Genomic DNA, 14,879 nt, shown 5'->3' on the forward strand with positions numbered 1-14,879 from the left:
AACCTCCCTCTTACTGTCAGTACTTAAAGTAAAATCCTCTCTTCCCTTTCTTCTGGTTTAGTTATTTAAGACATCTGGGGAAAAAAAAATTTTTTTGGTGTCAGTCCACACACACTGGTTTCTAGTACATGTAAATGCTGTGTGATTAAGAGTTGACTCATCTGCTTGGATATGCCCATGAAGGCTGTAGCTGTGTCTTAAGTACTTGTTTGAAATTTTCTTCTAAACAGCAGATTTTTCCAGTAATGTTTTAGTTCCTTCTTGTTGCTTCTGACTTGGAAAGAATTATGTCAGGTTTTGATTTTATCTAGTACAATCTAGCACCTGTTGAATGGACACGTTTGTAAAGTTTCAATTGACTGAATCTCTCCTGGCTTTAAGAGTTGTCTTCTTGTAATGAAGGTTTTCTACTCCATGTTGAGAGCCAACATGTCTTTATCACATTGCCCAGCAGACCTACCAGCTCCGTTCTGTGTAACAAAAATACAAAAATCAAGAGGCTTTACATGAACACTTCACTGTGATCAGAGAGGGAAGGGGATGCTCTGAGTGGTAACCGCTGCTTTCATGAAGGGTTTTCTACATTTTCTTTCAGTCAGGGTTTGCAAGCTCACCTGTGTAAGACCTTATCAGCTAGAACTGCTTAGGAACTCCTCCAAGTTGTCTGAAATCTTCCGGGTTATGTTGTCTGCGGGCTTACTGAGGAAACAAGCAACTGCAGAGCGTACATGAGTTCTTAAGGAGCAGGTTCAGACAGCAGCAAATGTGAACAATGGCAACAAACTTGTGTAATTTATCTTGATGGTGCTACGTTTTCCTTTCTGCCAGTATGCAAAGCACAGACTGGAAGTGGTGGAAGAGGACGTGATATTTTGGAGGCACAACACTACGCTCTTTGGATAGCTACATTCAGAAACCCTTATTGCATGTTCTGTGTAGGAAAAGGCAAAACAAAACAAAAAAAAGCCACCTTGTGGTAGGCAAAATGCTAAAGATCAGAGATGGTCGCAAGAGCTGCGTCTCGGGCATGGGGAATATGTGAGCAGCAGAATACAGACAGGCAATACCCAGAGTGATCAGTCGGTCTTTTCTGCCTTGGCCCTAACAGAGAAAGACCTGCAAAAGAGGAGGTTGTGGTTTTTACCATGACTTAGGTTTATAGGGTTTTGTCAAAACAGCTAGGTCTACAGCTAGGAAGTGAGCTTCTCCCTTTTCCAGCTTTTCTGTTTTCTAGCTCTTCTGTTGCTAGAGGTCACTGTCGTGAAATAGTTCTTGTGGTCTCAATAGTCAGGAAATTTTCCTGCATAAAAATTCTGTTGAATGTCAGCACAGTTGATTGCAAAGATGCTCTTAAAAACAAATGTCTGTTCATTAACTTGCAAGAAAGGTCAGAGCTATGTAGGCTACTTCGCTGGTTCCTATACCTTTGACATTACTTTGCAACCTGTGAAAAGCAGATTCATGCTGTAAGCCACAATCTTAGATTTTGTCGGCATGGAGGGAAGCGGATTTGTATGTGTACTCTGGAAATAAGATGTTTTTAGGTTATGCAAATTGAGAAGAGTGAAGTTGCTCTAGCAAAAGGTGGTTTCAGAACAGTTGTTCTTAAAAATTTTTGGATCAGGAGCCTAATTGGTTAAGTATCCATAACAGAGCTGATTTTTAAAAGGAGGAATCTCATGCATCCTATTAACTGAAAGCCTATTTAAGTATATTGGATCCTTCAAGGGCTTTAGCTTTGGATCCCTGCCAGTGCCACTGAGGAAGAGAGTTGCTACTTTTAAAGTTTTGTTTGTGTATTTGTAGAATTACCAAGGGGAAGCAGTCTATCTCCTGGCAGCTTGCAGACTTTGGATAGGAAATAGAGCTTGAAAATGTCATCTATCCCACGGTTGCTAGGAAGTTTATGGGCATCACTTTAAAGTAATAAACATCACAGTAATCTTTCAAATTATAACTTCAGTCATTTTACTTTATTTTCTAGTTGTAATGCATGCTTTATTTCCCTCCCCCTCACTTAGTCTTATTTCTTAATATATTAAATTGGTAAATGGGATCAGCTGGGTAATGCGAGGCCTGGTAGCCTGGTGTGTGTGTCCAGCAGAGTGGTAGCATGGTTGGTGTAGGAAATGAAGCCGGTTGATTAATGTGAATTGTAGGAGTTTGAGTTACCCATTTGATGAGATTATAAGCTTAGCTAATAATGGTAGGTTTCTGTATTAGATGTTTAAACTGCATGACTTTTTGGTTAAGACATGAGAAGCATATAGAAGCACAGAAGATATTAAATAGATTAAAAATCTAGGGAATGAATGGACTTCAAATTGACATTTAATTTAGGGGTTGTCAATAAACCCCGATGTTTCTACTGAAATAATACAGATAGATTATCTTCTTAACTTGTACTATTTAGTGTCTTTTCCAACCACATGGAAGTAAGAATGGACTTACCATTGGATCAGAGGCATTTGCTGGGAGAGCAATAGCCAAAGGAGGTCAGAGCTTCCTCGATTGCTTAAGCAGCAGAAATGAGGATGGGGGGGAAGTCCACCTGCATTGCTCTGCGTCTGTGTTACACCTATACTTTTGTATGGTACAAAATAAAGGGTTCTGTCCTTGGAAATAGTGCCTGAAAATGACTTGGATATTACAGAAGTTTAACATGAGTGCTTGGTGTAATCCTTGTGTATAACAGAATAGAGAGCGGGCTTGACAGGTGCTGAATTTGGGCCAGTAACTAGAAGAAACTAGAAAGCAGGCAGGGCTTTTTAAGAGCGAAGGTAGATGGGAACAACACTGAGCTCTGCAACTTCTTGTTCTTGCACCTTTAACTGCGAGCACTGGTACAGTTTGTAGCAATGGCTGCTCCTCCGCCTGCCTCATCGGTGTCATTTATTTTTTTTGTTTTCCTACAGTTCCTTGCAACGTGTTTTCCTTCGAAACGCTGAGTTAGATTTTATACTTGTACTGGTTTTTATACAGTTTTCTAGTGCAGAGGTTTTAAAATCTGCTGTACAAGTAGCTTGACAGAAGTCCTGTGGCTTCAGTGAGGTGAATTTATCCAGCAGAATTATGTTGGGGTCAATCCCAGTTTTTAGCACTGTTGGTGTTGGAAAAAAACACTTAAATGGGAGTCTATTAAGGCAGTGCTTATGAAGATAGCCGAGAAACATTGGAAGGACGGAAGAATAAGGTGGATTTTTAAAGGTGAATAATGATGGAAGGACAAAAAGATCAGATAAGTCCTCAGCAAAATAACCAAATGCAGTAAATGGGACAAGACTGAGAGCGCAGCACCAATAGTTTTGCCAGAAACTTGATGGCAGAAGGGGATGTCTTCAGTGTAAAAAGGTGCTAATGTATTTGTAGATCGCTCCGGCCTATGTTAAATACAAGGAAATCAAAATAGATAGCAGTGCTGGCTTACAGTTCCGACCTTGAAATGATTGATACGTGCAGTCTTGGATTTTACTGCAATGGCAGTGATTTAATTTAAAGAAAACGCCTGTAATGTGTTGTACTTCAGAAAAAGGATTCTGGACTTGTAAGAAAGAAGAAATCTGGATGGTGAGAAAGATGCAGTCTGTAGTGGATATGGAATTCTGTTTGTGGTTGGAGTTGAATAACTGGGATTTAAGCTGTGAAGTACTTGGAAATAATTGGAATCATTAAATGTGTCCTTGTAGCCTTATTGCTTAGTTTGCAGAACCAGTGGCTGTTCTGAGAAAGAACCTTTTTCTGCCTGCAACGAAGTCCATTGAGGAAAGCTGAAAGTTTGGCTTAAACGCAGAGGGGTTGTTCTAGCATATTGTTTATCAGAATTGCTTTATTCTTTTCCTCTTCCCCCCAACCCCTTTTGGGCCCCTGCCCCTCTTTGGGGGCCTTCCTTCCCCTGTCTGTCATCTTACCCGCTTCTTTTTGCACCCGTTCTCCCTTTCCAGTTCTCTGTAATATTTTTGTGTGCTCTATTTATGAAAGATTAGGTACAAATTAGTGTATTTATAATTAGACCAAAAAAAAAAAAAAAAAGCACCAGTAAGGAGTTATGTTGATGTTCAGGTGACTTTCAGGTGCATCTGGCTCCTGCCTGCATTGTAATGATCAGGCAGAGGATAGAGGCTGCTGTGAACTTGGGCGTGAGATTAAATTATTCCCTTTTAGCTGTTGTAATTAGCATTAAAAAGAAAATATTTAGCAGTTATCCAGTTTTTTGTAATGGCAATGTTGAGTGCTGGAAAAGAGACCCCAATCATCTTGAAACACTAACTGAGATTTTTTATAAGATTCTAGGAACCTTTTTTTTTTTTTTTTCTTATTCCCATTTTATTCTGTATCTGTGATTTGGAAATGCAAAATCTCTGTACAGCTATAATGTAGGAAACTTTCCATTTCATTTTATGGATGATGTTGCAGTTTTTCATTTATAGCAAAGCTACCTCTATTTTATTTTTCCAAATTTGACAGAAAAATGAAAACTTCTTGTCAGAGCTTATACCCAAAATCTGGGTAAATAAACTGTATATTTATGTTATTGTAGATGCCTCACAAATCTCAGAGCTATTATCTCCTTAGAAACTGAGTTTTTTTATAAGATTCTAGGAACCTTTTTTTTTTTTTTCTTATTCCCATTTTATTCTGTATCTGTGATTTGGAAATGCAAAATCTCTGTACAGCTATAATGTAGGAAACTTTCCATTTCATTTTATGGATGATGTTGCAGTTTTTCATTTATAGCAAAGCTACCTCTATTTTATTTTTCCAAATTTGACAGAAAAATGAAAACTTCTTGTCAGAGCTTATACCCAAAATAAAATAAACTGTATATTTATGTTATTGTAGATGCCTCACAAATCTCAGAGCTATTATCTCCTTAGTAACATGATCTCTCTGCTGATAAAAAATGCCAAGGTGTAGTATTTAACAGCTTTTTAAAATACATTGCTATAAATAGCTGGGATTATATAATATAGTATCATGTTTATATAACTTCAAATAAGCAGGATGCTCTTTTCCATATATAAATCTAGTTGTTATTAAAATTCTGTTTGAAAACAAGCTTTTTGTACTGTGGACAGCAGTTATATTTAATAGAATATATTCACTATGTCAGCTTTAAATGTGTTACTACTTAAATTAATGGAACATTTTTCAAGGTCTGTTTTTTGAGAGAGAGAAAGAAAAAGTAAAGACATTCCCAATTTGTCTGTAATCAAGTGTTGTCTTTAACCGACACTTTTTAAACTTTAATAATATCCCCTCTTCTTTTTTTCTTTCTAAACTTCATAATCCTACTTTTTCATTCCAATTAGCCTGAGATATTGGGTGGTGTCTGAAAATTATTTCAGACTTTGTTACCACTTTTCCTGCTTAAATAGGCTTTCTTCAGGGGTTTCTGGTATAAATTCACTATTCCTAAACAAGTTCTTCACTGGGAAAAGTCTGCAAAATTATACGTGCCATCTATATGTGTCATTTGCTTTTGCAGGTGAATAAACGTTGGGTAAGTTTGTACGTGCTGACATTTCAGCTGGGGTCAAGGATGAATAGGAATTCTTGTCTCACCTGATGATTTTCTTTGATAAAAATGAAACTTTGTTTTTAAACCTTTTTTTTTAAATAATGCTTTTATTTTCTCTTTTCTTTAACTGAAGCTGATTCAACGGGTACTCACTCTCTGTACACAACATACAAGGACTATGAAATCATGTTCCACGTTTCTACTATGTTGCCATATACTCCAAACAACAAGCAACAGGTAAGATGGACGGTGCCTATTTAGAATTAATTTTCCTTCCTCTCAAAAGTAGCTGAACTATTGAGTATTTATGTCAACTTTCATTTGTTACTAGCAAAGAAAACACTTAAAGAATCAAAAATATCAAAAGTAAAACTGGCCATCTGTGTCAGGAAGATGAGCAAAGCAGATCATTGTAGGTACATCACAGGTACATTTCTCTCCGTAGGAGTATTTTCTATTCAATTACGCATAATTTACTGAAACTTTGATGTAAATATTCTGAAGTAGCACATCTGTGTTATATAAATAAGAGTTCCTACCTTGTGTCAAAAGGACCATAGCGTAGTTGACATGATTTTCAACCTTCTGCAGTAAAATCCGTTGCGCATTAAGGATTGCCTTCAGCAAATTGTAACATGCACAGAGTCAGAGGTGATGAGTGGGTGGTCCGGCACGCTGCACAGCACACTTTGCAAGAAGAAATGAGACAAAATCCTTTTAATTTTTTTTTATTATACTGAAGAGCTATGTAGGCTGACCTGCTTTGTTACTCTGAAGTACCTGGCCTTGTGAAACGCTAGGCCATCTTGTTGCGTATGATATACGTGTGCTTTACTCTAGAAACGATGTGCCTCTGCAAATAAAATAGATGTTTCCTTTAACAATAAAAGATAACACAGTGTTCCTTTTAGTTTGCTTTTGTACACTAAACGTTATACTACTTTGTAGTTTACCTTTCTCTTTTACCGTAGTCTTAGATTTACTGAAAGAAGCCCATCAGAAGATTATTACAGCATGTCTTAAGGACAGTGACAACTATTTTCAACTTGAAATAGAACTTATTTCTGGCTTGTAAAAATGTGTGAAGTGGGGAATGTTTTCCAGCTTCCATGTATCACTGATCACTCTGATAGTAGCAGGTTTTGTGTTGGTTTTCCTCTTTGTTTAGCTTAATTTTTTTCCTTAACAAGATCTTCCTGTATGTTATCTGTAGAAATGAAATCTTTACAAAAATGAAAATGCCCATGCCTGAAATTTATTAGATTAATAACTAGTATTCTGGTACTTGTCATATAAATCCTCAACTGTTTCAGTTTTCAGCTGGAAGTATCATTTGGAATAAAAAAATTGAACAATGGTAATTTATAATAAATGAGAAATAAATGAAAATTATGAAAAGACTGTGTTTCAACCTGTGCAATTTTTTTTTTTTTTTTTTTTTTTTTTTTGTTAAAGCTTCTGAGGAAACGCCATATTGGAAATGATATTGTGACAATAGTTTTCCAGGAGCCTGGAGCACAACCATTCAGCCCAAAGAACATTCGATCCCACTTCCAGCACGTCTTCGTCATCGTAAGAGTGCATGGTCCCTGTACTGACAGCGTTTGTTACAGGTAGCTATTGCTAGTTGCACTGAACACATGGAATCTGAGCGCAAAGGGGGAGGTGTCATTCCTCTTTTAAATTCTCAGTAGTAGGGAAACATAATGAAAGATAGGGGTTGAGGAGATTTGGGGGTCATGTGAATGTAAAACGCTTTTTAAAAAGTAAATAGATACATAGGAGTATGAAAGGAAACGCACCCAATGAGGAAATTAACATACACACACACACACACATATATATATATATAAACCAAGCATTTAGCAATGATTTTAAAATTCTTTTCTCACTTCCTTTTTATTCTCCTAATTAAGAGTATGCCAAAAGAGTATTTCTATTTTGATTCTCATGAATTCACTTTTGTTAGGATAATTTGGGCATCTGAGCTTAAGTTCCATTTTTTAAATGCAGACAGTGAAAAAGTACGACTACCCTTTCAGAAGGAACCTAAGCTCTCTGAAATATTTTGTCTGAAATAGCTTTGTTTCTTACATCATTTCAGTCCAACAAAGCAATTCCAAGGCATTATGCTGCCAAAAAAATCTTAGTGTGACCTTAAGGTCAGTATGATTAAAATAGGAAATGGTAACTGATAGTAAAATACAACGAAGAATTGCACGATGAGATTCCTATTTATCATATTTTTAACCAAATTGAAAGCATATAGAAATAATGGGTTTGAGTTACACTTCTTTTTACGATCAGTGAGACTTTTTACTTTTGTTATATCCTGAACTCGTAATGTATTTTCATTTTTAAATGTTGACTGATCCCAGAAAACTTTTCTAAACCTTCTTCATTTAAAACATTAAGTATCAGAGTAATGGATTTAGAGTAGTTACCTCGAGATGAGGCAGCCTTAGAATTGCCTTGTTGTTACTGAAATACAAATGTTCACCTAAGTGTTTCATTCAGTCAGGTGCTTATTTGGAGGAAGACTGCAGTGTCTGAGGTGTTGTATTCATGTTTTTCAAGTAAATATAGTAAGGTTTAAAGGCTTTTCCTTCCACATAAGTTTTTGGTAAAGCTCACGCAGCACTTATGGAACTCATGCTGAACTTTGTACATGCATTAAACTCTCCTGGAGTAGGCATGTTCCTGGTGATACTCATTTTAAGGCAGCTTATTGACAAATTCCACTGCTACATAATTTATGTGGACATGGCTTGTTCTTAAACTTTTAGACATATGTTTCAGCTCTTACTCTGTACAGAAACTGAAGTAAAGGGAAAGTAGGAAATATTGCCACAAGAGCTACAGATGCATATTCCATTTGAATTGGGTATTATAAACACAGAGAAAGATCTGCTTTTGGTTATTATTTTAAGTAATAGGACTGCATATTTTCAATTTCTTCCTTTTAAAAAGGCATGAGAAAGATTTATACTTGTTATACAGTAATAAATATCTCAGGGCTCTATTTCTGACCTTCAGACTTCTGAATTGCTTTCATTTTTCAAGTGTTCACAACCCACAGGGGCTGGAATCTTATTGGTTACTATTAGAGAATAAAATTTGAGAATTTCAGCTTTAGTGATGCTACAGGCTTAAATTTTAAGGGGCAGGTAGGAAAAAACCCTGCAAGTGTCAGTGTTCGTTTTGATATGGGAAACTGCCAGACCACTTGTGTGTGTTCTGTGTACTGTCTTTAAGATTAAAATACTTTCTTTTTTTGTCCTCTCAGTGCAAACACTTGATTTAAATTTATATAGTTCCACTACGAAAAGTTTTTCTAGGAAACTTTTCAAAGTAAGTTTGACCTCTTTTTCACTGAATTATTTGGAACAGTTTCATAGATTCAGAATTCTAGACAAAACAGGAAGCCATATAGAATAAAAATGTACTGGAATTTATATTAAAAACTACATAAAAGGAATAAAATCAAGCTCCGTCTTGGCCACTGATTCTCCCTCCCTACTAAGATAAACAATATTTCAAAAGTCTGGCTTCTCTGATGGCATCATTCACTTTTTAAAACTTCTCTGGCATAAGTTAAAGATTAAATTCTTATCCCTGTGATTCATGATATTAAAAACCTAATCAAACAAAATGTCACTGGTAGTTTTTCATTACATCCAGTGATTGTGTTTAACGCTTAGGCTTCTCTCTCTTAGTAGCAGACTCTTCAGGACCACTGAAGATGATCAAGAGTCAGACTGTTGCATCATGAGCACCCCTTGTTGCATACTTTTAGAAATATGGGCATACATTTGAAGGAAATGTGACAGTCGATGCCATCTTTCAGTATCAGTTGCCAGAAAATATAATTTAAAAAACCAAAACCAGCAAAACCAAAACAAACTAACAAATAAAACACCCCACCACCCCAAAACAGAAGATATGGTTAAAGATTGGATGACTTAATTTTTATTTTGGTGTTCCTGTGTGCCCCTCCCAAAAGCTATACTAGTATTTCTGCAATCTCAGTTACTAATTTTTTTTTTAATTTTTTTTTGGGGTGTGGGGTTATGTTTAAGGATTCAGATAAGTTAAAACAAAGTGTGGAAATAACACCAGACAGTCTTCCAGATGAAACACCACATACATTTCTAGTGTTCAAATTCAGTTCTGGTTTTCTTTATAAAACTCAGTTGCCATTATATTTTGGCCAACATTAGCTAATGCTTTTTCAGATCTAGTTATAGATATGTGGTGAATCATATTTGAACTGTTGGAGCATTTCTTGTCACAAACCTGTTGAAGTACAGTTGCCAGTCTCTTCTTAGGACAGACTGCCAAGTGAATGACGCGGGACTGGAATGGCAAATCTTTAGTGATGCCGACTGACTCTCACCCCCTCTGTATCAAAAGAGAATTGACAACGGAGAATAGCTAAGCTTATCAGCATTGCCTAAGGCAATCTTATTGTCAGTCCATCCCGTGGTACAGAAACTAAAAGGAAGAGTTGAAAAAGAAAGCATCTGTTTCGAATACTTGTCTCCAAACTTCTAAGAAATTTCTTATTTCTAGTATTTTTGGAGTCTGCTTCTATCACTAGCGTGCACTGTCAGCTAGTGCAGTTTTTGATGCAGAAATCTAAAACGTAATCAGTAGCGTGATATATGCATTCTGTCAGCAGACGATTCTCACAGTGAAACTGGCCTTGTGAGATGGCTTTATTGTCTTTATCTTTTTAATGCGTCCATTTTTATCTGCTACACTTCTAGCATTGATCATACACTTCACATTGCTTTCAGGTGAGCCTTTCAGTTTTAGGTAGCTAAATTATAAGCTAGCCTTTCTAATAGTGTGTGCTAGAAATTTTCTGTTTATAGTAAAAGCAAACAGAATTCAGAACTACCATACATGAGTGATTACTCTATCAAAAAAGCACGATTTTGCACTTGAAGCTGTCTTTAAGCTGCAGTACTGAGGACGATTCAAAAAATGCCTAGATGCAAAAATAAGTGGCCTTCTGTTTATACAGTAAGGGGGGCATAATCTCCACACTGGCAAGATTAATATGTAAATATAGGCATATTGGTGAGAAAAGGAGAGAAAAATTGAGGGCTTAAGGAAAAAAGGACATGTATTTTCTGTAGTCAAAAACTGCTGAATTTGCATACAGTGACTTCTTCCTTACTATTTTATTTCTTTCAGTGTTGCTGTGACAAGATCCAGAGATGTACCATCCTTTGGACCACCTATTCCAAAAGGTGTCACGTTTCCTAAATCAAATGTGTTCAGGGACTTCTTACTAGCCAAAGTCATTAATGCAGAGAATGCTGCTCATAAATCAGAAAAGTTCCGTGCGATGGCCACCAGGACCCGTCAAGAGTACTTGAAAGACTTGGCAGAGAAGAATGTCACCAACACACCTATCGACCCTTCTGGCAAGTTCCCCTTCATCTCTCTTGCTTCAAAAAAGAAAGAAAAGTCCAAGCCTTACCCAGGAGCAGAGATCTATAGTTCTGGTGCTATTGTATGGAGCGTCCATGCAAAAGACTACAGCAAGGGCATGGAAATAGACTGTCTCCTAGGCATCTCTAATGAGTTTGTAGTCCTCATTGAACAGGACACGAAAAGCGTGGTGTTCAATTGCTCCTGTCGAGACGTGATAGGGTGGACTTCAACGGACACAAATATCAAAATATTCTATGAGAGAGGTGAATGTGTTTCTTTGGAGAGCTTCATCAGCAACATTGATGATATCAAAGAGATCGTCAAAAGGCTGGAGGTTAGAATGTGTTCTCTTCTTTGGTTCCCCTTCTGTGCTTTCTCCTCTCGCCCCACTGCCAAGTAAGGCTTCAATTTAAGTAATGCTTGGGATCCCTAAAACTGTTCTAATTGTTTGTCATGGAAGCTATGAGGACTTTCCTGCTTTTATTTCTCAAAATCCAATATTGCTTTCTCTTTTATCAGATATCAGCCAACCTCAGCTGGTTCTGTGTGTGTGTCAAAAATGTCTTGATATATTAAAAAAAAAAAAAAAAAATCAAGCAGGACCTTCAGATGCATAAATTGCTCCCACACAATAAATACAGAACTGTCACCTTATTTCTTTTCCTTGTTTTCCTTCCCTTTCTCTGTTTTATAGGCTTGTTGTATCTTGTTTCAAATGAAGCTGTAATATCTTTAAGACTGACTTATTATGTTGCCAGCAGGGTGCAGTCCCAATCCCTATTGCAACCTTCAGATATTCTCTGAATGCATGTGATAAACTAAAAATGCAGTGACTCATGGTATCTGTCTATAAAACGTCTGTCCATGCTCATTTTTTTATCCAATTAATTTATGAAAGAATGTGTTATGTTTCACTGTCTTTCCTGTAATTTCACAACTGTGGTTGTACAATGACCAGGCAAAAGGGAAAACCGGGCCCTATTAAATCGCTCTTGACGGTGTTCATGCTCACTATACATAGAAGAGTTGGCACAGACCCCAGTTTACTGTTCTTTTGCGTGCCACCACGTTCTGACTGAAAGTAATCTTGCGGTTTACTGAAACAGCTAGAAATGTAGAACGGTTGGTTGGTTACTAAAGTGTAAAAGATAAAGTAGAGACGCTTGTGTAACTCCGTGTCTTTTTCTTCTGTGTGCTGCCGTGTATCTTCTAAAGTTCTTGTGGTTTCAGTAAAAATTTCAAGGCAGAAGTTGGGTAACCAGACTCTACTGAAAATATTAGTTTGAGTGACAAGACCCATTTCAGCCGATTACGTACTCAGGGCTGTGATATGTGTTCCTTGATCGTGTCCCACCGTTGTCCTGGGAGTTGGTTGGCTGTACAAAAATGGAGCCCTCAAACCTCTGTCAGTGCAGAAGGTCTCTCTGTGCATTAAATTCTGTCTTTGTTTTAATTCACAGCTTGTGACTAAGGGCTGTGAAACAGTGGAGATGACTCTGCGTAGGAATGGTCTGGGTCAGCTCGGTTTCCACGTAAACTATGAAGGCATTGTGGCAGATGTTGAGCCCTACGGCTATGCGTGGCAGGCAGGACTGCGACAAGGCAGCCGGCTGGTGGAAATCTGCAAGGTGGCTGTAGCTACTCTGAGCCATGAGCAAATGATTGATCTTCTCAGAACATCAGTGACAGTGAAGGTCGTCATCGTCCCTCCATATGAGGACTGCACGCCGCGCAGGTATTGCATAATGGCTACCTCTGGTCTGAAATTATATCTTGATTTGTGGGGTCGAGGGGGAAAAGAAACACCACAGAATAAGCGTTAGCCTCCAAAACCCACGGTATAATTCTAATATAGCGTCCAGTATTGTAAGGTGAAAGAGCAGGGCAGTAAAAACTGCCCATATTCAGACTCCAGGCCCTACATAAACCTTCATTGAATACCATAGTTTAATAAAACATCTGAAGTACCTCATGTATCCTTTAAATTCCATGGAATTTAACATGGAAATCAAACAACTTCTTGCTGACAGTTGTGTGTTTATGATGTATCAGAATTAATTGTACATTTCCCTCCCTGCTTTCCCATTTGTTGGTAGTTTGCAATGTGTCTGGATGTAATTCTTGAAAGGTGTGAATAGACTTACATTCTTCTACTTTCACAAATAAGCAAGGCTGTGAATGATGAGAGTTTATCAGAGGTATGGATCTGGCCAGGAAAATTGCTGCAAATTGTAATTCTTCTTCTTTACTCAGGAGTAGATCTTGCTGCATCTCTTTTGCTTCCCATCCGTGTTAAGCCTGAGGCTTGTGTTAACTGTATTATTGCTTTTATAGCTTTAAAAGGTTGCTTGATCAGAAATAAGCAGTAGCACGTGTTTTTTTTTCTAAATTGCACATTAAGTCCCTGCATTTTTCCTGAACTCACACTAAAGCTTTTTCTAATTTTTACTGCTCTCATCTGAACCCTCTGCATTGTCTGTAGCATTCAGCCACATCACTAAATCTGATTCCCATATTCCTGACATCCTGTATTAATATCTTGCAAATGCTGTATGATTAAAATGGAATGATCTTTAATAGACTAAATTTGCCTGCAGGCTAGCTCAAGGTTTATGCTAGATTTGCCAAGAAGCAGCAAGTACAGTTATCAAAGTTCAATGTGTTCCTTGCAGTGAGAGACTGAGAACGCATTCTGCACTGCTGTTTTCTAATCAGGCAATATCTTTGTAGGGGTAAATGCTAAATCTTTGTATACTTAAGGTTGGGGTGAACTTAAATGCATATTTATTACATCGATATGAGATTGTGTCTCCGAGCAAAGACCTTGTACTTGCATAACAGAAGAATCCATGTTTGCTTTTACTGTGAGCCATATTAACTCCTTTTGTACCTGGGAGCAAAACGGGAGCAGAGAGAAAAGGAGTATTATTTGTCCTTTAGTCATCAGTGGAAAATTGAATACATGTCAGGGATTAAAATGAGCAGTGGCATAAGGTCACCCATGAGGTATTTGGAAAGCTTTTGTACAGTATTTAGCAGCCCGAGCAAATGGAAAGTTCAGCTGCAATCATAGCAAAAGGATTAGAGCAGAGAAAAATCTATGTGGAAAACACAGATCCTATTATTCCTGAGCTAAATTAAGTAGAGCCAAAAGCAGGCTTAGCTTTAGTGTATCCAAGCACATAGCAGGAAGAGAAATTAGTGCACTTTTTGAAATACTGTACTCAGCATCAGTGAGTTTTGTCATTGTCTTGTAGCGAGCAAATGTTCATGGTGGGTTATTGCCTAGTTCTGAAATTTCATAAAACAACTCTTTATCCTGCTTGCTGTATCCAAAATCATTAAGCTTTAGGAACTGCGTCTTGAATTTGTAGCTATCCTTCATGTATTACTGGAGACTTAAGTCTTTGCGCAAAGCAATTTCTCTTTTGGCAATCGGTTCTTCAAAATTGGAGTCCTTTCGTTGTGTCCTCTGGAGGTCATTTAGTATTTCTGCTATGGTAACTTCTACAGACTGTAACTAAAATGAAGATCAGTTCTGCTTGGTATAGTATGTTCACATGAGAAGCACTCCCTGTCCTAATAAATTGATTGGCATGAGGTTGGAGGAGGAGCAGGGATACAGGTAGATAAGATGGCTTGGCAGCAGGCATATGCACAAGGTCAGTAGCAGATGATGCATCCAGATACCCTGATTCACAGTCTAACACCCTACGCAGAGGCGGGCCTTGTTATGGCTAGATCTCTGCTATGGTTGTTAAAACATTGCCACTGAGCTCGTTTAGTGGACTGATTGCTGACCTTGAAGCTAAGGACACAAGCAGCAAGAGGGAATTGTGCATTTGTGCTTCTTAAACTGTAACTAAGTCTGCAGTAAAAGAGAAACCCAAACCACTGAAGTAAAATCAAGACTTTA

The 14,879-nt window shown here is 37.6% G+C and overlaps 1 protein-coding gene across 1 annotated transcript in view; it reads left to right on the forward strand.

The window, feature by feature from the left end:
* Window positions 1–14,879, forward strand: part of SIPA1L1 (signal induced proliferation associated 1 like 1) — a 77,038-nt gene that overhangs the window by 20,025 nt on the left and 42,134 nt on the right. Inside the window, exons 5-8 of the mRNA XM_009642611.2 lie at window positions 5,652–5,755; window positions 6,974–7,131; window positions 10,721–11,297; window positions 12,424–12,698. Of these exons, the coding sequence (XP_009640906.1) occupies window positions 5,652–5,755; window positions 6,974–7,131; window positions 10,721–11,297; window positions 12,424–12,698 (1,114 nt within the window). The remainder of the gene's footprint in view (window positions 1–5,651; window positions 5,756–6,973; window positions 7,132–10,720; window positions 11,298–12,423; window positions 12,699–14,879) is intronic.

The sequence above is a fragment of the Egretta garzetta genome, unplaced genomic scaffold, assembly GCF_000687185.1.
Source record: "Egretta garzetta isolate BGI_Z169 unplaced genomic scaffold, ASM68718v1 scaffold177, whole genome shotgun sequence".
Taxonomy (NCBI): domain Eukaryota; kingdom Metazoa; phylum Chordata; class Aves; order Pelecaniformes; family Ardeidae; genus Egretta; species Egretta garzetta.